We start from the raw sequence: 22793 nt of genomic DNA on the forward strand, positions 1-22793 counted from the left end.
AGCGAATGAATATTTTCAATTGACGTTATCTACAAAAAAAAACAGTTTATCAGATCTCCAATGAATCTTATGAACAAGCAAATTATTATTCCTACATAACTCTGACCCAATTACATACAGTTATTAAACTGATAGTCAGGATAATATTTAACTGTGATTATGAAATATTTATTAATTCAACACAATGTATGTTTTTCTACATTTTATTATGATTAACGTAATGTAATAGTATTTGCATTTAGAATCTTTTTTTCCTAACGACCATGAATTCATATATGTTATTATACATCCAATTAAAGTTTAACTAGTTATAACGTCTCAAATTTTGAAATTAATTAGTAAGGTTTATGTAAGTTTCGTTTTTATATAGATTAGAATCATTTATTGTGGAGACTTTGAATATTACATAAGTAAAATAAGTAATAAATCGACGTTGGCAAAACTTCTTGCGTGTTATATATATTTATTACTCTTAATTAATATAAACGTTCATTAAATAACAATAATATATATTAATGGAGTTTCTTTATAATATAATTCACTTAGCAAAGTATCAAAGTATATGTATAATTAAGAACAATACACAATGTTTACATTTCTCTTCATAATGAAACAAGGAAAGACATCTCAGTAACAAAAAAAACCATTTCATTAATTCACAGATTTGATTTTTTTCATTACTGGTTGTTCCTTGATCATTTCCTCGTCACTTTCCGTTGCACTGTTAATATCCATCTCTTCAAATTCTTTGATATCTTGGATAAACATCACCGATTTACCATGTCTTCTTCCAACTGAAAAAGAAAACAGATTGTGTTAAAACGTTTTTTTATTAATTAGTATTATTAACTTACCCGATTTTAAATAAACATTCCGGCAATTATTTAAAATCGAATTTTTACATTTCTCTTCGCTCAATCCGAAAATGTAGCCTCTGTAACTCTACCATTAAGGAAATTATGTAGGAATATGTAATGTATGAAATTGTGAAATGTCAAGTCAAAGGATACAAATTAATGATATCGTAAGGTCCCCTGATGCCCATGTAATTAACAGCATTGCTTGAAATTATGATGTTCCTCGATTTACTGAATGTGTGCAGCACATGTGAAATGTGAATCATATTTCTTCGATGATGATTACTGGTTAGAGCATGTCCATAAGGAATCTCAAAGTGATAACCTTTCTCGATGAGTATACTGTAGGACTTCCTGTTTGCCTTGTAAGGTTTTTCGTATTGTGGGTCAAATGTAAAGATGTCTGCATCTATATTGCTGCAAGTGAACTAAATATTATTTATAATATCAAAATATTAGTATTAAATTTATAATCTGCTACCTGAAATGCCTGCTGAGTTGTTGGTAAGATTCCAAGTAAGTCGTATTTCTTTAAATTTGCTGATCTCATCTACAAAAATAAAATATTAAAAAAAAAAATTACAACATTTTATCATGGAATATATACAATTTTATGTATGATGTCTTGATTTGCGAATTTTATGGTCAACCGGTTGAAAATCTTCATATCTTCACATCTCTGTAACAATAATTAACTCATAAATGTATTCATTGTACATTTCTTGCAATTACCTTTACAGTCTCCAATGCTATAGGTGCTGGTACTACATCTTCAATTTCTCTCTGCTCACCTTTCTTCTTTTTCTTAGTAGGTTGTAGATTTGCCTCATCGAATACCTGATTTATTGCAATCGTCCTGTATCCAACTATAACGTTTTTTTAAGAAATTGATGTAGAAAACTCAAAGAAAACTTAACCTAGTTGTAACTTACATTCATAAAACCTGGAAATCGTCTTCTCGTAATTACCATTTGCTATACAGCTCTCTGCTACACATAAATCAAAGTATCCTTTAACAGATTCCATTTTACTTATCGATGAGAAACGTATTTTTGCAATTATAAACTTTCAAACATAACACCACATTGTAGACACGTTTGTTTATCTTTATACATGCAACCATACATACATATTATTGAATCCTCAAAGGTCCTCAACTGTTAAACAGTCTTCAACCCCCTGACGATTAAAATGCACTTTAAAAAGAAAAGATATGTTATTTTTATAAAATTACGTAAATTTATTTGTGACCGAAAGTAATGAAAAGCGTTTATATAATGAATTTTCGGTAGCCATAAAAAATCTTAAACTACTAAGGATATCCTAAAATTCAATATTATGCTTATTTATTATGTTGGAGATCTTTGAGTGTCGGTGGTGGAGGTTGCTCCTTGAAGATGCTTTCCAAATTCAGAGCATTATTGAAAGCACACCAATCGATCAATTTTCCAACATCCGGTTCCTTCTCAGTCGCCCACCAAAGTTCACTCTAATTAAGAACATATAAATTTAATTTAATTAAACATTAATCAAATTATTATACCTTAATATTAATTGGAATTGTATCAGCTGTCGGGCAGATTCTCCTGTTGATAAAATCCAGGAAATCTTCGTAGTAAATAAAGCCCTTTTCATCTCTTTTCAATCTAAAATCAGAATATTGAAAGTAAATGATTTTCTTACAGTCTTGATTAATTTTACACTTTGAAAATCTTCTCTAGTAGCTGAACGTCGAGTGGAATTCGACAACCTCTCAGTAAAGTGTAGAGCTCCTTTTCGGGGATCACACCGCATCGGGAAGGATCTCTGAGTAGGAAATATTCTTTAAGTCTCTTGTGATCATCCCACAAAAGACGTTTCAATTCAGTCAATGTTATAGCACTAGAATGAATATCGATGTATTCAACAAACTAAAATTGTCTTGTAATTACAAACCGGATGGCATCGCGACTGAAACGTTCTTCAATACAGTTAGATGAATATGCTCTGGCAATTGTAATCATTTCGTGTTCCGTAAAATTCTCGCCCATTATTGGACATAATTTTGATCTAAAATTAAATTAATTATAATACTTGTATCTCTTCAAAATTGAAATTACCACCTTAAAGTGTCGTATGATAAAGCTGTTGTCTCCTTGGGTATCATTTCACCTACGAAATCTTTATAAATAGGTTTCAGTTTTTCTCTCAGCTTTTCGATAATAACGTTTATATCGCTTTTGGGATACTACAAAAAATTGATGTGTAAAGAAATTAATTTTAAATTTACGTTGTGTAAGTACCAGATGGGCATGTATTTCCATATATCTGAGAGCGTATTCATCGGCATTTACTAAAATGAAATGAAAACTGTTGATCACCAATTGCGCCCCAACGAATAGATGTTGCGGTTTGTAGCATTGCGGTCGTTTACTTGTAAACATCTCTTGTCCAGGCATGAGCACTTCTTGCCTTGAAAAGAAGCATTTTGCCGGACCGAAGCCTTCAAAAAGATGATCATCAATAAATAATTATTTAAGAAAATGAATTTGCAGCACCTGAGTTTTCGCGAGCAACTTCGAAAACTTGTATAGTATCATCCGAGAGGAAATAGCAAATGATGAATTTCCTTTGGCAATTATTCTCGTTTCTTGAAACCATTCGGGCTGCGTATCGCAAAATCTGACTGTCCATGCCTTTCCTAAATTATAGATACTTTAAAGTTTGTTTTTCTATTAATTTATATTAAATTTACCGATCGTATTTTAAGAATTTTTTGAAATCCTTCAATGGCGCCTTCATCTCTACAGTTATGCAATTCTGGGCGGAATCCTCGTAAGAACCGTAGCCATTCCAAGGTGGCAATTCTCGTTCAGCTAAAGGATTCGATTTATGCAAAGCCTGAACAGGTTTCGCCAAAGGTACGAAAGTATCTACGCCGTATTTTACCCTAAATTTATAAGTATGTTAATCATGATTGGACTTCGGTTGCATATTTTGTACCTGTAATATTCTTTGGTGTTGCCATCGCAATCGGTAAGCACGATTTTTCTACCGAAACAGTTTAATACACCACCAATCGAAAGGTCTTTATCCTTGTAGTACTCGACATGCTCTTTACCGCAATTCAAGGAATCGAAAATGTATCTGCCACCTGCTAAACCATAACCCAGCACATTAAGAATAGTGTCCGGAGCATTTTGACCAGGTCCAGGAAGACCCTTGTATACTTTTGGTAATTTCGATCGTTTCATCAGAAGCGATCCAGTATCTCGACCTCCGTTCGGCGGGATGATGTCTTTAATTTCTATGGTATCATCAGCCAAGTAATAATAGATTTCCAAATCGTGAAACTCCCCGAAATCTGAATCCCTGTCATCCCAGTAACCGTAGAATCTTAAAATCTTCTTATCGAACTTCAAGAACTGTCCGAACGTATCGATTTTGTTGTTCGGTTTCTTCGGTAGAAGACATCTCGTTTCCTTATGACGATTATCCAAGTACGGATCGTTCGGTGTGTTTATGGGATCCGGGATGGCTATGCCAGCGCGATTCAGGAAATTCCGGGTGAACTTGTCGCAGTCGGTGATCTTGAACACCTTTCCGAAGAACTCGATCTCTCTGCCAACATTGAAATCCAATATATCATAGAAGTTATCATCCATAGGCGCCGGTAAACGAATCCTTTGTCGCGCAATCATCGTTCCTTGGGCCAAACCACTGTTGTCTTGTTGCTTCTCCATCACTTGAATGGTTCCGTCTTCCAAGAAAAAGTAGATTTGTACATTGCGAAGCACATAGGGCGCATCTTTCACCTCTTCCAAAGTTTGTTGAAAGAACGCGTCGAAGCGCAATGTCTATAATACGAAATTAGTTTAATAAATCAATACTAATTTTTAATTACTTCTCAAAATCTAACTTACATGCTTATCAAAAGCAATCCATGAAGGTAGTTCAATGCATTCACCTCTTGCATAGAATGACGGATATTTATCTGTTAAAGGGCCAAATAAATTTGGTTTAACTTTTTCCACCAAACATGGTACACCTTCGTTGAAGTCAAATTTAGGATCTATGCGAAAATTCGTGCGTCCAATCTAACAAGTATTGTGAATTAGAAAAGGTTTTATTACTAATTCTTGGAAGTACTTACGTTTGGATTGAAAGTTAAGCCGGGTAGGAAAGGTAGACCGGGCGAACGTGCCATGTTTCACTTCTTGGAATGTATGAAATGAGTAAATTGTATAGAAGTATAATGAAAGGTAAATCGTGAATGAAATGAGAGTTTTGTCAATTTTTCTTGTTTTGTTTCCATGTCAACGTATTATATGTTGTATTAATTCAATTATTTTACACGATTTACTTATGAAATGACTTGAAGTTAAAATCAATAACTTTATATAATAGTTATAAAATATGTATAGGAGACGTAGTAATTTGAAAATCAAAGAAATAAATTTGAGAATTATATATTTAATTTGCATGAGTTTGTCATGAAAAAGTTTATGTTTAATATTTATATTTCAGATATGTCTTGATTATTGAGAAGCCATGATACAATTATAGTATCCAGTTTCTATACTTATATCGTGTAATGAAGCTTCAACTATAAATCTTTTGTATTATAAGTACAATTAAATTAATTTATTTCCATTCAACTTCTTAATTATATTTTTAGATTTTTATTTGTAATTCAATTGAGATCTTCAAAAAGATCATTGCTAATTATTCGAATTTTAATATACACACTATTCCTTACATGAGACATAAACATCAAGTTATGATACATATAGTGTCGATGATTACTTTAATGATTACTTCTAAGTTGTATACATTCATTAAACTATAATTAAATAGGAAAACTAATTAATTAATTTTAAAAAGGTCAAAGAGATGTCAGCCTAAAGAAAAGTGATTAAAGCAAATCTGCAAGATAGACAACCAAATAGTCACGTCTGCATCGACTCACACTATCCGAGTAAACAGTCAGAAGGTAGTTTTCGGTGTATACGTACTGCAGCGATATGAACATTATTTATAAACAATGATCTCATCGTTGTTGGTTGAGGAAGACAGTGCATAAACAAATTTCCGTACGTGCGGTTTTCTTTGATAATTTTGCATACAACCTGGCTGCCAATCCACCAGAAAGGTAAATTTAGTAAGATATGACCTACTTTGTACCCATCTGCAATAAGTCTTAGTATAATAATTAATTCATAAATATAAGATCAAACTTTTAAACAAATTACGTACATAAATGGCCAATGAATTGAATTAACTGTATATGCAAATCGTTTTAATTGTCAAGTAAATTGTATTGCTTCATTTGCATATGCGGCTCATTTTATTTTTGTAACTTTTGTGTCTTTTATGTTAAACATAATTTGTAGAAGCTTCCGTCCATTCATCAAATATGTACTAGTTTCGACTTTTAATATTGATACAAGCTATTGTGTACAATCTATTTGTATGTTACAAATAGATTACTACTGGATTTCAAATAGAAATAATTCATTTTTACTAAAGCAAACATTGACTTTAAAGCGAACATGTGTGGGCTAATAAATATATTGTTATTATTTGCAAACGAATAAAAAAAGATATGGTCTCAACTGATTTATAAAGGCTTGGCAGTGAATATAATATTTTGATAAAAATAACTTGTGTGTGTATTTTTTTTATATTTATTTCACAATTTATGAGACCTTCAAATTTGGCAGACCACATGATGCAACGTGTATTTCTTTATGATAAAAATCGATGATTAGTCTAATGGGAAGGACAGGATTCGCCCAACCTCACAATGAAAATTACGTATTTAATTATGCATTAAAAGTGTCTCCCTAATTGAATATTGATCACCATTTCCCGTAATCACACATTCGTTACCGGATCTTGTTATCAACAGCAGACACGGAAGGAAGTTGTGGCATGGAAATGAGATATTCGCATTAGTTTTGTTCTATAGAATAACAACAAAAAAAATTGCACAATCGCTATTTTAAATGGAGTCAATTATGCAGCAAACGTTTCGCTTTGTGTACAAGTTTGGAAATGTGGGACAAGCAAATACATATAATGTGAATGGATGTTTGGATGTGCGACCGAATCAATGCCAATTAAAAATATTGTGTATGAATTGAGTTTAATCGATGGAAGCACGTTGTTTCGCTCTGATCATGTGATTATTTTAATTCCAGAGACATGGCGGGAGCCAGCAAGGAGGAAAAGTCTGAGAGTTCGACAGAATCCAAGGAAATCCAGAGGTCCGGAGACACCATGTCCGAGCTCATCGTCAGCACAGTTAAAAAGGTAAAAAAAAAAACATAAAGTTATTATTCTCAATATTCGATGACATCAGCGAATTCATTTATTTATGATAATGCAATAAACAAAACAATAAATTATATAGCAATCTTCTCTCATATATTGTAACATTTAATTAGCTCTACCTTGACACGAATGTTTTCATTTTAATTAAACTTTTTGAACAAAATTCTTTTGTAATTCAAGCGATTTGCGTATATTTAGTCGGAATGTATTTAGATTTATTTTTTAGGATTGTTTTCATTCGAACAAATATCCACCAATTGCGACGTACACAAGTCTATTTATATCGGACTTAAAGAAGTTTCTGCTAAGAGAATTGGTATAAATCGACTGGCGCCGTCTTATTGATTTTTTTTTCTATTTGCGCAATGAAAACTTCAGAGATGGAAGTGAGTGATATACAGTATAGGGTGGATAGGGTAAAGGATGATAGGTCAAGTCATTACTTTGACTAGGAATACATTTTGCAAAGGTTTTAAACTGAAAAGAAAAAGGATATTCCGTTAATAACATTATTGTCTTTACTTCGATTTGTATCGATAAACTAAAGAAATTATGTTGTGTTAAGTTTCAACGAAATAATCAATTTTTCTTGTAATTGAAAAACGCAATAATTGAGGTCAAAAGTAATGGCGCATTGGAAATTACGCTTTTAAAATTCATATTCCTTCGCTCCACTTGTTTCTTTTCATTTATTGTTCAATAATTCAATATAAATTGTTTATTATTAATTTGTCGTAATCTTATCATATTTTGTTCATATTTATAATAATATTTACATTAACATAGGTTTATTTTTATTTATATTAATTAAATTGATAAGATTTACAAATTGTGTCTACATAATTTGGTTGACTTATAATAATGAGACAAGAATAAAATATTGAAATTAATTATTAGAAACATGATTAATAATTGTCAAGTATGTTTCGAGGAATTATATAATTTCTAGAAAAATGTTTACATATTACCGATTATCTAGGAATCGGATAAGTGTAACTAACGATTTAGAATTAGGGACTTATCTGCCTCAGGTGCAAATGCGAGATAATGAATGATAATTACTGATTTCACGCAGAACGGCAATAACAATTTTCTAAATTAATTTAGTGCAATATGTCGATGGTTCAGCATTTCATATTTGTACGTATTGCGTTATATTTGCTTAAATTGTAGACACGTGTTTTGTTGTTGTCGAGTACTAATGGAGCGTTTAAAGAAGCGTGCGATAATTCACGCCTATTCACCTTGTACATCCTGTTAAAGAATCATCTTAGATTAATGACTTACTGTAGATTAATAAGAAAAATTATGATACATACAGTGAGAGTTTTATTTTATTTATTGACTTTTTATCAGTAAATAATAATAAATTTGTTCATATAATCTATACTTGTGCTGTAAATATTTTTAAACATGATTGTTGAACACGAAAGTAAATATATACTTTCTTTGATAAAAATATAAATGTTTCTATTTTGTAGCATATTATTGAAACGACCTTTTAACAAATTCCAAATATGTTTAAATTAAAAAATTGCAATATTTTTTTTATTGTTTTCTTTAGGTGTCCTTAGTGGGCATAGTCTACTTGGCCGGTTACATGAATTGGTCAGTTGCATGGCTCATTGGACCGATTGTGATGCTGGTGGTTCGCGATCAGTGGAGGAAGGATAACAAAATCAGAAGAAATATGGCCCAAGCAGTGGCAATGTCCAACGAGAAGACGGTCATACAAGCTAGATTGAACGATTTACCAGCTTGGGTAAGCGAAATATCTAAATTAAAGTACCAAAAAACTATATTTTTCTGCATATTTTAGGTGTTCTTCCCAGACATTGAACGAACCGAATGGTTAAATCGGGTAAGCTCTTTAAATATTTATGATTTTAGAAAAGGAATGATTGATTAATATATGTTTTTTCACGGGTTTAGATTATAAAGCAATGTTGGCCTAATGTAAACAGCTACGCCAAACATTTGATTATGAGTTCAATTCAACCGGCGTTGAGAACAAGCTTGGAGAAGTACAAGTTGAATGGTTTTAAATTTGAGCGCATCATCTTAGGAGAAATCGTAAGTTTCACTGTGATAATTAGAGGTAACTTTTATAATATTGTATTTTTAGCCATTCCGCATTGGTGGTGTTAAAGTCTACGATAAAAATATATCCAGGAATGAAATAATCATGGATTTGGATATTTAGTAAGTGAAACTAAATGATTGGTTTACTTGGTTTTGTTATTGAAAATTGCGTTTTTTTTTTCTTCTTTTTTTAAAGTTACGCAGGAAACTGCGATATAAGTTTCTCTGTTTCTGGTATGAAAGGTGGAATCAGAGATTTCCAATTGCACGGTATGCTTCGCGTCGTGATGAAACCTTTGATTTCCGAAATTCCTTTGATCGGTGGTCTTCAGGTCTTCTTCCTGAACAACCCGACCATCGACTTCGATTTGGTCGGAATCGTGGACATCTTCGACTTGCCGGGATTCAGGTAATGATGCAAAGTAGATATGCGAATTATACAAGCAAATCTGCATATGTCATTTCAGTGACATTCTGAGGAGGATTGTAGTGGAGCAGGTCGCCTCGATGATGGTGCTTCCAAATAAGTTCCCAATCAAGCTGAGCGATACGATTGAATCGGAAATTTTGAAACGTCCCGAACCTGAGGTAAATACTAAAATCAATTTATTAATTACAGTGAAGAAGTTTTTTTTTTGCAGGGTGTGTTGCGTGTGCACGTGATAGAGGCTAAAAATCTCATGAAGAAAGACATCAGCGTCTTGGGTAAAGGTAAATCAGATCCGTATGCGGTTTTGAAGGTCGGAGCTCAAGAGTTCCAGACGAAGACTATTATGAACACCGTCGATCCGAAGTGGGACTACTGGTGCGAGGTAAGAACATTTCCAAATTAGAATTATTTGTTTTTTTTGCATGCGAATAGTGATTATTTCAAATCTAGTTGTTCGAATGCAGAAAGTTTGTTTGATGTTCATTTACTCCTTTTTTGATGTTTTCTCGACTTTATGTATATTCTATCGGTTAAAAGTGAACAAAAGAAAGCAAAATACCTATGACAGTAATATTTCTTAATCAATACATGATTCAAGGTTAGGTTATTTTAGGTTATATTAATTAAGGTTTTGGTTAAGCAAAATTACATTTATTTATATTTGAATAGTAAAATTTGATGATCTAACGTCTATTTCTTCAAATCGAATTAAATTCTTTATATATTTGATGATTTATACTAGTTGTAGTAAACTTGCTCTCTTTACATTCAGAGAACTCTTTCTTGATGAATAATCTATTAATTACTTGTAACTTTTGTAAGAAAATGACGAAAATGGAATATTTCTATATATTCAAAACAAGATAATCAATTTATAAACTTTAGAATTATTTAAAGTAGGAATAAATCTATCATTTTCTTCATATAAAACTGTCAAAATTGTATGTTTGCTTTCTTTTGGTAAACTGTGAATGATTTCTGCATTTCCAACAATCTATTTTCATAAATATATTTCTCGATTTCTAACGTTTGAAAATCCAAACTTTTTTTGTTGTTGTTGTTGAAACATTTCGATTGGAACCTAGTGTTGCAACTTGTTGTTTTTATTTTTTAAATTATTTTTTATACACTCTACACGCTACAATATTAGGTTTGAGCTTCGCAAAACGACTAGTTTAGCTTTTCCGAAAATTCGTAAACGAACTCGTGATCCAATCGACCGGCGGGAGAGGCCCAAAAGATCTCTAATTGAATTTTTTATATGTTCTAGACTTCGATTAACAAATTATTTTTTATTTTATACGTTGTGTTGTTTATTGTTAGTTTGTTATATCGGATGCTAGTGGGCAACAGCTTTATCTGCATTTGTGGGACAAGGACGATGCGAAAGATGATGAGATCCTCGGAAGGTAAGAAGACAACGAAGGAACAGTTCTTTTTTTTTTCTTCCGAAACCTTCGATCTAATCTGGTTGGGGGGAATTGTTCATTTTTGTTTACTATTTTCTTTTTAAACATCTCATCCTTCATCCGCCATAAACAGTGGTAATTTTAATGAGACCGATTAAAATTCTCACCAAAAATAAATATATATATATATATATCTTTGCTTGCTGCCTCTGTACCTTTTGTTTTGCATGCCCACTCGATATGAATTTAATTAATGTCGTCGTTGTTGTAATTTTTGTTGTTGTTAATACACGAATGTATATAGGCAATGATTAGTTCGAGGGAGGCCCAATTGTTAACCTTAGAATTGTGGGATTGGGATCCTGGCTTACCAGGTACCTTTAACGATGACCCATTGGGAAGGTAGACTAGAGTTTATTTGTTGTTCCATTTTTTTGTCGTTTCTTTTTCCAGCTCCTAACCAAAATGCAGGAATCCGTTCCGCCTAACGAAATTTAATCTATTAGCTTTCCTTATATAAATCTGCACGGAGTCTATTAAAGATTAATCAATCAATCTTTACGAGACTCCGGTCTTGCACTGTACTTGAATGCAACCTTTTAGGCGGTGAACTTTTTGTAGCTCCTCCTGGGATATCTCCTGTAACATTTAACTATGTACTAATAACTTTTGATTTATTGTGTTTGGAGTTATTTTTTTTCCCCCTCTTTGACGCTTGGCGGTTTGATTTATTTTCTTTTCATACACACAGATTGGAAACAAGATTAATAAAACTGCTGTTTGTGTTAGTGCGTAGTGGATTGTGCTAAAGGACTACGACTGCACCTGCATTTGTATGATTATGATAATGGACCGACTGATGATGATCTTGGAAGGTACCCGAAACCAAAAGAAATATAAACTAAAGTACAACTTCAATTCAAACTTCATTAGACAAAAAAAAAAATATATGCACAAACTTAAAACATATAAAGTAAAAGCAAGATGTGAGCCAGAGTCTAACACTCTGTTTTGTATATAGATTTTCATTTCTTTTTTTTTATTTATGATTTGCTTCTGAGCGGTGTTTGCTGATTATTCATTAACATTAACTTAACATAACAAAAAATACAAAATTTAACACCTATTCGTTTCTTTTTCTTTCATTATCGGGTTTTGAATCGTGTATTGACCTTTGTTAACTGTTTTAGGGCTACGATAGAAGTCGCAAATGTCGCTAAAAAGGGTCAAGAAGATTTGGTGAGTTTAAATATTCAACGAAATCAATTCGTTTTATAAATATATTAGATGAACAATTTCGACTAATACCATGTGTTTTTAATAGTGGATCACCTTAGAACAAGCCAAAACTGGAATCGTTCACTTGCGACTGACCTGGTTGAAACTTAGCACCAGTTACGAAGATCTGAAAGCTGTAAGTTTGTTGACTCTTCTGATTAGATAAAAATCTATAATTGTTTCAATATTTCAGGCTTTGGCTGAAACACAAATCCTGCGCGTCACCGATATGCACACTGCCATTCTGTGCCTTTACATAGATTCTGCAAAGATGCTTCCGGTAATTATACATTCTACATCTTTACCAGTTCTTCATTTCATTTCAATTGTTTTGTAGCAAATGCGTTCGAGCACCAAGCCCGATCCATATTTGACTATTAGAGTAGGAAAATACTCGCAGCAAACTTCTGTCGTTATGAGAACGACGGACCCTGTTTGGCAGCAGGGCTTCACCTTCCTCGTTGCAAACCCTGAATCGGATTCGATGTACTTCAAGGTTTTGGATCAGAAGACTGGAGGTGAGATGGGAGAGCTCGTCTATCAACTCACCACGCTTTCGCAAAAAGTCAAATTGGAAGTACCACAACAACCTTTCGGTCTCAAGAAGGGCGGACCTGAAAGCAAATTGGTCATGTCCATGCACATGAGGGTAAGATTTCTTTATTAAATTAAGAATTAAAGTTATTGTAAGTTAGATTCATTAAGGTTATGATCACATTTATTTATATTAGAATAGTAAATTTTCATTTTAACAGTTTATATTTAATATTTGTTCTTAGATTTTGAAAAGCGATTTGCCTGAAGAAAACGAAGTACCTATTCAGCAAGATTCTGGGCTTCATAGGCAAGGATCGACATCTTCATCGGCTAGTTCAAGTATGTTTTATATGATCACGTTATAGAAAATGTTGATTTCATAATAATTCATTATAGTTATTCCGCCAAGTCCCATAAGGAAACCTATCATCTCCAGAGAACCGTCAGTGGCAAGCACCGGAGGTGTGAGTCAATTGGGTGTTACAGAACGTGCCGAAGAAGTTCTTGTTGAAGAAGAGACACCGTTACTCACCTCGGCTCCAGCACCAATGACCACCGGTTTGATTCATCGTTCGCCCAGCATCACTTCGTAAGTTTCAATTGAAAACCAAAGTTTAATATTGAAACGTTAAAGTTAATCGACACTTATTAATAATACTTATTAATAAATGATGAGATTGTAATTGATTTGTAAATTTAATTGAAGATCAACTGGAGATCAAGGATTGGGACGCATCCAACTCACCCTGAGGTACAGCGTTAACATGCAGAGACTCATTGTGGTGATACACAAAGTCGCGTAAGTTATTCATTTAATTGCTCATCTAATTACATTTGCAATAAAACAAATTCTTTCATCCGCAGAAATATTCCTCTGAAGGATCCATCGAATATCCCGGATCCATACGTTAAGCTCTATTTGCTGCCGGACAGATTGAAAGAAACTAAACGTAAAACTGCAGTAAGTTTGCATCATCGCGTCTTTTTTTTAATGTAAAATTAAATGTTCATCTTTGGCTTTTGATAGGTAATCAAAGATAATTGCAATCCTATCTTCGATGAGCAATTCGAGTACGTCATTTCCCAAGGGGAGTTGACGAGCCAACAATTGGAAATCACGGTCTGCACCCAAAAACAACTGTTCTATTCCAGCAGCAACGTTCTTGGACAAGTGAGTATTTTTTAATTATCAATAAAATTTATCTATTTTCCTTCAACAAATTCCTATTTTTTTTTAAGATTGTCGTTGATCTCGATGATCGTCTCACGCAGCCCATCAACAGTTGGTTCGATTTGCAACCGGAGATGCATTAAATACCTCTACTATAAGAAGAAACAAGAACATTTTTTATGTCGTGACATAATTTTAACGCATGATACAAATACGTTTGTCATCATGCTTTTAACCTGTTTTTAGTCATTCTATGTTTTCATAAGTGATGTGCTTACTAATTAATCTGTCCAAGGTGGAAACCAGATGCCTTACGAATGCTTATATATACTATATATTTAAAAGAGATCGATGTTTATATATATAAGTATATACATGAAAAAAAAAATCAGTATTTTTTTTCTCTTATAGAAATTGCTTGTTTTTTTGACATTACTGTACTATAATTTCCTGTTCTTATGAGGCAAACATTAATATATATGTGCATTTATTGATTGTTACATTCTTTCGTTTCATTTATAAACAATTAAACTGAATTACATACGTCTATAACATAATTAGAAAAAAATCCAATATTTTGTATTTCAATGACAGTTTCGACAATTTTTGGTTCCTTATTTTCTTTTTAGTATAGTTCTGAATATTACGAATTGTTTCATTTAAAAATTAGTTAATAAAATTCTTTCTAAGTTGCTGACAAATTTTTAAATATTCTTTTAGACATATTTGATTTAAACAAAATATTTTGTGGTCATGAATGTCTTCAAAATGGGCGGCATTTTTATTAAACAAACTTTTTGTTACTACGATTCACTTGAAAAATATCACCTTGGCTCTTTGCTTCAATTTTTAAAAACCACGTCATACATCCAACACGTTTTCAGCTAAATGGATGAAACCACAGTCGATACATCGGGCTTTAATATGCATCTTTTGGATCCATCCAATCTATTGTAGTTTCTGAGAAAATCAAAAACAAAATGTGAAAATTATGTGTGAGATGACTACGTTACTGTCAAAGTGATATTAGGGTTGCCTATCTAAAAACTCATAAATTGTAATCGGTTTCTTAGAAGAAAAATTAAGTCGTTACGGTCTATTTGATTATAAACTTGTTAAATAATTTAACACCAAGAAGTGTGCATTCTTTAAATCTAATATAAAATTTACTGAAATTTTCTATGTTATTTAAATTTATCAATTATTTTGTAAAAATATATTATAATATATTCCATAATATAAATTAATTGAAATTCATAAATTATTTTACTAATAATTTAAAAAACAAGTATTTAAAAGGTGTGTTAAAGAATAAGCTCGTAAATATTCATCAATGCAAAAAGGAAGTGTTATTTAATATACTTATGTATCCTTGTTTCTACTAAATTGCAATTTTCTATACATTATAATTTAATTTATTATTTTCACCTATGATCAATATTGATTTTTTAAATAATGCAGTAACCTTAGCAACTATTTGATTACATTCTCAGAAACGTGTAGAATCAATAGAATAAGTGAAATTTTTGTTTCAGAATTTCATTAGTTGCCATGGTGATAATATTAATACAAATTTTGTATTAATCCAATTCCTTATTGATTCATGTAACTTACAACTAAAGTTTCCACTGTAAAATCATCTACGTCGTAAAATCGTTGTATGCAAAACTTAAGATTTGATCTTAGATTCGATCTTGAAAAAGAAAAAAAAAACTTCGAAGGTTAACTATTTATAAAAGTGCAATTCATTAGTTCGTATGAAAATAACAAGAGTTATTAAATTAATTATGTTACAATTAATTTGAATATTATTATTTTTTGTACATATAATATATATTGATTTAGTTCTTGTTAGTGCAGAAAATCGTGCGAAATTGCAGTAAATTATTTTGTAAATAGTATTTATTTAGTAACAAGTATACGTTTCCTGTTAATTAACGCTCTTATTTATTATATAGCATAGATCGAGGTTTTCCTGTGCAAATATGTTTTTGTTCTATTGATAAAATACAGTAATTGTAACCATTCATAAATCGAAATTTAAACATTATTAACCAGAGAGTCGAACCGAAATCGAACCGTAAACCGGATTTTTTTAACTGAACCGTAACTGTAACCGGAACGAAAAATTGTTCAAATTTTAATTTCAACCCGAACTGTTCCAAAATTTTTAGACGAAACGAAACCGAATCTGGAACGACAAACATTTGCTTGGAACGTAACCGTAAACCGGAACGAAATTAATTTCGGTTCGACTCTCTGTTATTAAAGCACGCATTAATCGTAACATTTATTAGATCTAATTGTTGTTTTACTTCAAAGAAAAGATGCGAATGAATACAAGAGAATACCATTAGTTTAACAATTTATGTGTAGATATAATACACCTGCGTTTCTCAAAGTCATTTCTGTTTGTTAATTTACAAACGCCCGAGGAAGATTTATTGAGGCTGTTCACTAATTCGCAGCATTGAAAATATTCTAATCGAAACCGTTACCCAAAATTGTATTTGTAAATTTGAGCGATCAAGGTTCATAGTTAATAGGAAAACGATGGTAGAATTTTATTTTGCAGGGGTCAACGTCTGGAAATAACCCGAACCTCTTCGAAGAAGGACTTTGCACTAAAAAGTTTACCTTTTAATAAATTTAAAATATTCATATTTTTTATTGTTATATAAATATTGGTGAGACGACTAAAAAATATGTGAATAAATTAATCAAAATAAGTATCAGTTTTTTTTTCATGATTTTTATTATTGTGTGACAAACTTTCTATATATTGTTTTGTTATATTCTTGTGTTTTATTTGTTGTTAAAATTTTGCAAATCTTCGTAATAATTGAGTTTTAAATTATTTTTGCAATTAGTATTATTGTTATTAATACAAAAGATAGTAATGAAATTGTTTTACACATAATTGTAACAGATTTAAGGTAACTTTAAGTTTTATTGCATAAGTCAATTTTAAGAAATGTGCTTCAAAAACTAAACGGTTTTAATTACATTTTTAATATGAAATACTGAGTATATTACCGGACTGTTTGAAGCCGGACTAATCGAGAAACTTAATACATGCAAAAATAAACTGCATAAGAAGAGACGTGACTGAATAAAATGAAAAAAATCGATAATTTATGTAAGAAATAATAATTTTTTGAAATAAGTTTTTTTTTATTTTAGAATTAAAATTTAGTTTGTTTTGACATTCTCAAATCAGATTATAGTAAATCTGGAGTGATTGAAACCGCACTATGCGAGGTATTGATGCATTGGAAAAACTATACAAGAAGTAACAGTATATTACCTAATCGAGAAACTAAACATATGCAAAAATAAACTGCACAAAATGAGACATGACTGAATAAAATGAAAAAATCGATAATTTATATAAAAACTAATTTTTTTATTTTTCTGAATTATAATTTAGTTACTTTTGAAATTTCCAAACCGGACTATAGTGAATCCTGACTGATTGCGAGATATTGCTGTATTGGAAAATCTATAGAAGAAGTTACAGTAAATTACAGAATGTAAGACTTTCACGTGAACAAATTGATTGTATTAAAATCAAATATTTTATGTAATATTTTCTAAAAACAAACTATGTAATATTCTCTAAATATAGACTATATTACCGGACTGTTTTAAACCGGACTAATTGAGAAACGAAATACATGCAAAAATAAACTGAATAAAATAAAAAGATCGATAATTTATATAAAAACTAATAATTTTGTGTACTAACTTTTTATTTATCTGAATTAAAATTTAGTTTGTTGGACATTTTCTAACTAGATTATAGTAAATTCTGACTGATTGAAGCCGCACTATGCGAGATATTTCTGTATTGGAAAATCAAAGATTGTACTGGTACAGTTGCCCAGCAAACAACATAATAACGAAATAAAAACGCTGATTCGAATGTAAATATATTAATTAATCTCGAAAACCCTAAGATCAAAAACAATTAGTATGTGATATAAATCAAATATTTGAAGTGTAAATATCGATAATTTTAAAACTAACTAGATAGTATTCGTGCTTGTCAAAAATTTGTATGTTTTGTATAGTTTTGTAAACCATTTACTTTAGTTATGAAATAATTGATTAAGTAGGTTGCATTTAAACTTGACAGTTTGACGTATTTAATGGGGTTAGGTTGTGTAAGGTTAGTATTAATAAATTTAGGTTATATTAACGAATTTAACAAATTAATTAAATTTGGATCTAATTTTGTTTATTCATTATGAGTACATACGTCAAATAATAAACAATATTATCTAGTTTATATATAGAACACTTAATGGATTAGTTTATATTGTAGATAGTTTAGCCACCTAGTATATAAAGTAACCAAAATCCAAGTTTATATGTAAGAAACATCTATTAAACTAAATAATTTAAATTTATAGATTGTCTAATAATGCAAGACTGCAAATTAATAATTATATTATAAATAAATTATTGAGAATCAAAAATTAAAAGAAAAACTATAATTGAATTACATCCGTGCATAAAATAAGCAGTAAAACAGATGTAAATCAAAATTTGCGAAAACTTCATAATATTATTCGCAAGTTATTCAAGCGAATACGCAAATTGCAGCAATACTTGCGTTAATCATATCGACAGAATGCATGTATGCATGAGATTTTCGTCAAATTACAATTGGAAATTTAGCAGTAAGCAGGCTCTTCGCCGTCCAAGCACGGTCGATATTGTTATATAATCCGTTAGACGTGAACTTAATGCGATCGGTTATTTTTTTGTTCTCTATGTTTTCGGATTTCTTAATCGTGGCGTGCGCTCGTCGGTATTTACTATACAATATTTCCTTTTTTTTATTTATCTATGCACACATAGTACACTAAACAGTACTTTTATTTATTTATTTGTTCTTGTTAAGTGGAGCTATGTCTGTAATACTTTCACAGATTTTTCGCAACTCGATTGTTAGTCATGTTTCATGCGCAAAGAAACCAAATTAGACTAATTTGTGAAGACAAATAAATGTTCTCGTGAACATAACGAGCATTTTTCTTAACGCGCAAACTAAATTATAAGAAAAATGACTCGCTTAACGAGCGAAGTTTTGCATAACGAGTGACGATGAGAAGAGAAGTCCTGGATTGTGCGCATTATACATCATTTTTAAAACTTGTATATTATGTGTATTTTTGAATATGTTTCACTATACGAGTAAAAATCCGGAAATTTTGGAACGGAATAAACTCGTTAAGCGAGGTTCCACTGTACTAGATTTTGATGTTTGTTGCAAATTATAGACAAAATAAATTTTTAATATGGTGAATTTCGAAACGATTGAAAAATTTTGTGCTCGAGTTCTTGACACATATTCGAACGCGAGTGAAGAAATGTTAATCTACTTAGTTAATTGATTGACAATTATCTGCCGTGGGCTGCAATTGTTTTCTATGAGTCACTGTTGCGATTTTTTTTGTTTCAATCTTATTTTATTTATTTACTTAATAAGAATTATCTTAATTTATAATTGGATCTATTTTGTATGTAATGTTTTCATTCAGATTATCAAAGCAATTAGAATTCTCGGGAAATTATTAATATTAAATTTCAAGTTTCCCGGAAACAAAACCAAAACGGGAAAAGATGTCCTCTACCTGTGGTAAATATAATGAAAAAAAAAGTTTTAACTTTATATTTTCTCTAATACATTTCTTATAATTTTATATGTAATAAAAAACTGTTTATTTTCTAAAAAAATTTTTATAATTATATAAAATTCTGTAAATTATTATCACTTTAATAAGACAATGAAATGTTAGCAAGATTTTTCTTAGAATAACTTTAATAATTAATTATTTTTAGACACATAATACATAAATATTCATATTTAATGACCATATTTATATTTAATTAGAAGCTAACTAAACACAAGAAGTTAAAGTACTTAATTTTCTTTATAATTATTATGAAGAATTATTAAACTACGTTTTTTTTAATTAAGGATATTTGAAAAATTCTCGAGGGTCGAAAATTTTTTGGTCGGTTTGCCTACTAAATTATATTTTAACTGAAAATATAAAACAAGCTGTAAATAATATAATGACACTATAAAACTTTATGCATTTTGTATCTTTATAACTTCGAGGAAAATGATGAGTGTACCAATAAAATAAGTACCTAGTTTACTTTAACAAAAACGAGTCCAGTTCTATGTAATCATATCGTACAATAGCAAAAGTTTTGTTTTACAACCCTGTTTTTCTGGAACTTAATTCTGTCGTAAAATAGGTTTTACCTGGAATCAATTGATTTTGCTTGTTTTAGTTTCTATCTCTTTATAAATTTAACGTACAATTCATACAAATATTCTTTTTTACATTTAAAAAGTATTTTCATGTTTCAAGACTAATTTTATGGTAATTCATTATAAATGAGACACAAATAATTGTTGGTTTTAATTATTAGTTATTTATTTAAAGATCAGAAAAAAGAAAACAAATAATTATTAATACAGAATAAACGATTGCAAAATGTTTAGTAAATTAGATGTTGAAATTAAAGAAAGAAATGCATTTCTCCAAAAACTGCAAAAGCTGTGTGAAAGATGGCGATTTTCCGGAACACGAATTCCACTCCTTTCTGCTATCGGTATCCATTTTGCAGCAAGCTAAATGTATCAAAACTGTATCCCAATCTGGCGTCCACTTTTCGGTTTTCCTCAATTCCTGCATCACCTCGCAAATTGCATCCACCAAAGCCTGAAGACCATCTTCAGAAGCTTCCTGCAATTTCTTCAAATCGATCACATTCTGTACTAAATTTCGCACTTGAATGCTTTTCGCCTGTGCCAAACTCTTCCTGATCAATGTAAAATCCATATATTTTCTGCAAAACAATCCATTTCCATTTGATGTTGATGGAGTCGATTTTAAAGTTATGGAATTTTCCAAAAACTGTAAAAGATGGAGAAACGTTGGTGTTTGACTGGAATTCCACTTTCTTCTGCTAGCGGTATCCATTTTACAGCAAGCTAAATGTATCAAAACTGTGTCCCAATCCGGTGTCCACTTTTCAGTTTTCCTCAATTCCTGCATCACCTCGCAAATTGCATCCACCAAAGCCTGAAGACCATCTTCAGAAGCTTCCTGCAATTTCTTCAAATCGATCACATTTTGAACTAAATTTCGTAGTTGAACGCTTTTCGCCTGTGCCAAACACTTCTTGATCAATGTAAAATCCATATATTTTCCAGAAAATATTCCATTTTCACTAGATGTTGATGGAGTGTATAAATTCAAAGACTCCAGCATGGAAATCGGTGTGTTGTTTTCGAAAGACATGTTGATTTCTTAGTTGTTGTTTGCACGACTGTGTGTGAAATGTAACTGATTTGAGATTTGCCAAAACACTGTATTTGTAGGCCTCTTTAATACCAAATTTCATAATTCCAAGATTTAGAGTAATAAAAGTTTTATGACCGCTAAGGGTTTTTTTACCTGATTTTTAATTTTTCGTCAAATTTTGTTTTTAGTTTAAAAATATACAACTTTTAAATTATCTAGTTATAAAAGTAAAAATTTAGTGTATATAGATTTTTAAAATTACTTATGTAAATTATGTATTTAGAAATGTCAGTTATAGTCAGAAACTGTAAATTTTCTATGAAATGTTCAAATTATTTTGTTTAAAATAAACAAATTTAATGCAATAGAAGTTTTATTCATTTACAGAGTAATGTTTCCATATTAATTGTGGGTATTTTTATCAAGAATTACCAATTTTTATTCAATGCAAGTTTTTAGGTGTGCAGCAATTTTTGTTTAAAGATCATTATTAACTTTTTAAGAGTACCCAAATTCTCGTTAAATTATTAATATAAAATTATGTATTTGTAACAACAATTTAGTTTAAAATCTGACAACAAATTTAGAAATCAAAATCAATCAATCTGCATTCAGTATAGTCCGGTTTGAAACTTTCAAAATAAACTAAATTTTGATTGAGTAAAATAAAAATAAAGTCCAAAAAATAAGTACACAAAACTATTTTGTTGTACATAAATGATCGTTTTTAATCAAGTCTCTTTGTGTGCGGATCTAAAGTCTTTGATTACTAGGGAATATTGGCGGAATTTAATATCCGCACTATGTGAGGTATTTATATATTTATAAAATTCAAAATAATTCAATTTATTATCATTATTAATCATACAAAATTTATTTTGATTATAATTAAGATTCAAAATAAAATTTAGTTTACGTCATTGTTAATATTCAAGTCTGTTGAAATCAACTCATTATTATATATTTTTGAAATTATTTGCTGGGATCCACGTCTTACCCTAACAAATATATTTTTTTTACTATATTTAAAAAAAAAAGAAACTTTAACCTTGAAAATAAATCAAATTATTTGATTTCAATTTTTAGCAAATATATTAAAAGTATTAAAACTATGCTTGCATCACATGACTTAAGAAACACGTATTTTTACGTCAAAGGTTTGATAAACTTATTCCATTATGTTAACTGTATATTAATTAAATTTTCTTCAATTTAAATCATCTTGATGCAAAAATGTTTCCTTTTTTTTTTGTTAAGTAAGTTTTTGTTAATTTCTTATAAAATAATTAATTTAATTGGATTTTAGTTTGATCTTAATACAGCAATACCTCGAATACTGCAGCTTCGATCAGTACGGATTCACTAAAGCAGTGATTCTCAAAC

General features: G+C 30.5%; 3 protein-coding genes across 6 annotated transcripts; 1 reads left to right on the plus strand and 2 right to left on the minus strand.

The window, feature by feature from the left end:
- Nucleotides 1–523: 523 nt before the first annotated feature.
- On the minus strand, nt 524–1962 carry LOC108567131 (ribonuclease P protein subunit p30). The gene is made up of 7 exons (XM_017927404.1): nt 1790–1962; nt 1590–1723; nt 1465–1536; nt 1339–1407; nt 1011–1285; nt 855–934; nt 524–794 (listed from the first exon to the last, which is right to left on the minus strand). Exons 1-7 carry the CDS (start codon nt 1881–1883, stop codon nt 652–654), a joined length of 867 nt encoding a protein of 288 aa, XP_017782893.1. The 5' UTR covers nt 1884–1962; the 3' UTR covers nt 524–651.
- Nucleotides 1963–2199: 237 nt separating this feature from the next.
- LOC108567132 (EF-hand domain-containing family member C2-like) lies at nt 2200–5160 on the minus strand. Its single transcript, XM_017927405.1, has 11 exons — nt 4990–5160; nt 4760–4933; nt 3840–4693; nt 3592–3786; nt 3395–3537; nt 3140–3339; nt 2960–3084; nt 2793–2906; nt 2559–2738; nt 2401–2503; nt 2200–2346 (listed from the first exon to the last, which is right to left on the minus strand). The coding sequence occupies exons 1-11, from the start codon at nt 5041–5043 to the stop codon at nt 2200–2202; spliced, it is 2289 nt and encodes a 762-aa protein (XP_017782894.1). The 5' UTR covers nt 5044–5160.
- Nucleotides 5161–5803: 643 nt separating this feature from the next.
- Nucleotides 5804–14579, plus strand: LOC108567165 (extended synaptotagmin-2). Of its 4 annotated transcripts, none has more exons than XM_017927479.1 (20): nt 5804–5988; nt 7040–7151; nt 8737–8934; nt 8992–9033; nt 9105–9245; nt 9298–9374; nt 9451–9663; nt 9722–9842; nt 9896–10066; nt 11398–11495; nt 12284–12332; nt 12418–12507; nt 12565–12651; nt 12709–13020; nt 13151–13247; nt 13305–13497; nt 13615–13707; nt 13773–13869; nt 13936–14079; nt 14148–14579. In XM_017927479.1, exons 2-20 carry the CDS (start codon nt 7044–7046, stop codon nt 14220–14222), a joined length of 2406 nt encoding a protein of 801 aa, XP_017782968.1. In that variant the 5' UTR covers nt 5804–5988; nt 7040–7043; the 3' UTR covers nt 14223–14579. The 4 variants fall into 4 exon arrangements, with proteins under 4 accessions (XP_017782968.1, XP_017782965.1, XP_017782967.1 ...); XM_017927476.1 differs by lacking the exon at nt 5804–5988 and adding an exon at nt 6856–6971; XM_017927478.1 differs by lacking the exons at nt 5804–5988; nt 11398–11495 and adding exons at nt 6856–6971; nt 11883–11968.
- Nucleotides 14580–22793: the final 8214 nt, after the last annotated feature.

Source organism: Nicrophorus vespilloides, unplaced genomic scaffold, assembly GCF_001412225.1.
Source record: "Nicrophorus vespilloides isolate i.1.1-1 unplaced genomic scaffold, Nicve_v1.0, whole genome shotgun sequence".
Lineage (NCBI taxonomy): Eukaryota > Metazoa > Arthropoda > Insecta > Coleoptera > Silphidae > Nicrophorus > Nicrophorus vespilloides.

Excerpts from the sequence above, each read along its gene's own strand:
- LOC108567131 (XM_017927404.1), bottom strand. The coding sequence starts at position 1,883 with ATGGAATCTGTTAAAGGATACTTTGATTTATGTGTAGCAGAGAGCTGT. Across the intron at positions 1,408-1,464 it reads AAGACATCATACATAAAATT|ATGAGATCAGCAAATTTAAA; the intron begins GTATATATTCCA and ends TTATTTTTGTAG. Across the intron at positions 795-854 it reads GAATGTTTATTTAAAATCGG|TTGGAAGAAGACATGGTAAA; the intron begins GTAAGTTAATAA and ends TTTCTTTTTCAG.
- LOC108567165 (XM_017927476.1), top strand. The coding sequence starts at position 6,928 with ATGTTTGGATGTGCGACCGAATCAATGCCAATTAAAAATATTGT. Across the intron at positions 9,246-9,297 it reads GCATCATCTTAGGAGAAATC|CCATTCCGCATTGGTGGTGT; the intron begins GTAAGTTTCACT and ends TTGTATTTTTAG. Across the intron at positions 13,870-13,935 it reads AAACTAAACGTAAAACTGCA|GTAATCAAAGATAATTGCAA; the intron begins GTAAGTTTGCAT and ends GGCTTTTGATAG.
- LOC108567132 (XM_017927405.1), bottom strand. The coding sequence starts at position 5,043 with ATGGCACGTTCGCCCGGTCTACCTTTCCTACCCGGCTTAACTTTCAAT. Across the intron at positions 4,934-4,989 it reads GCTTAACTTTCAATCCAAAC|ATTGGACGCACGAATTTTCG; the intron begins GTAAGTACTTCC and ends AATACTTGTTAG. Across the intron at positions 2,907-2,959 it reads TTATCATACGACACTTTAAG|ATCAAAATTATGTCCAATAA; the intron begins GTGGTAATTTCA and ends ATTTAATTTTAG.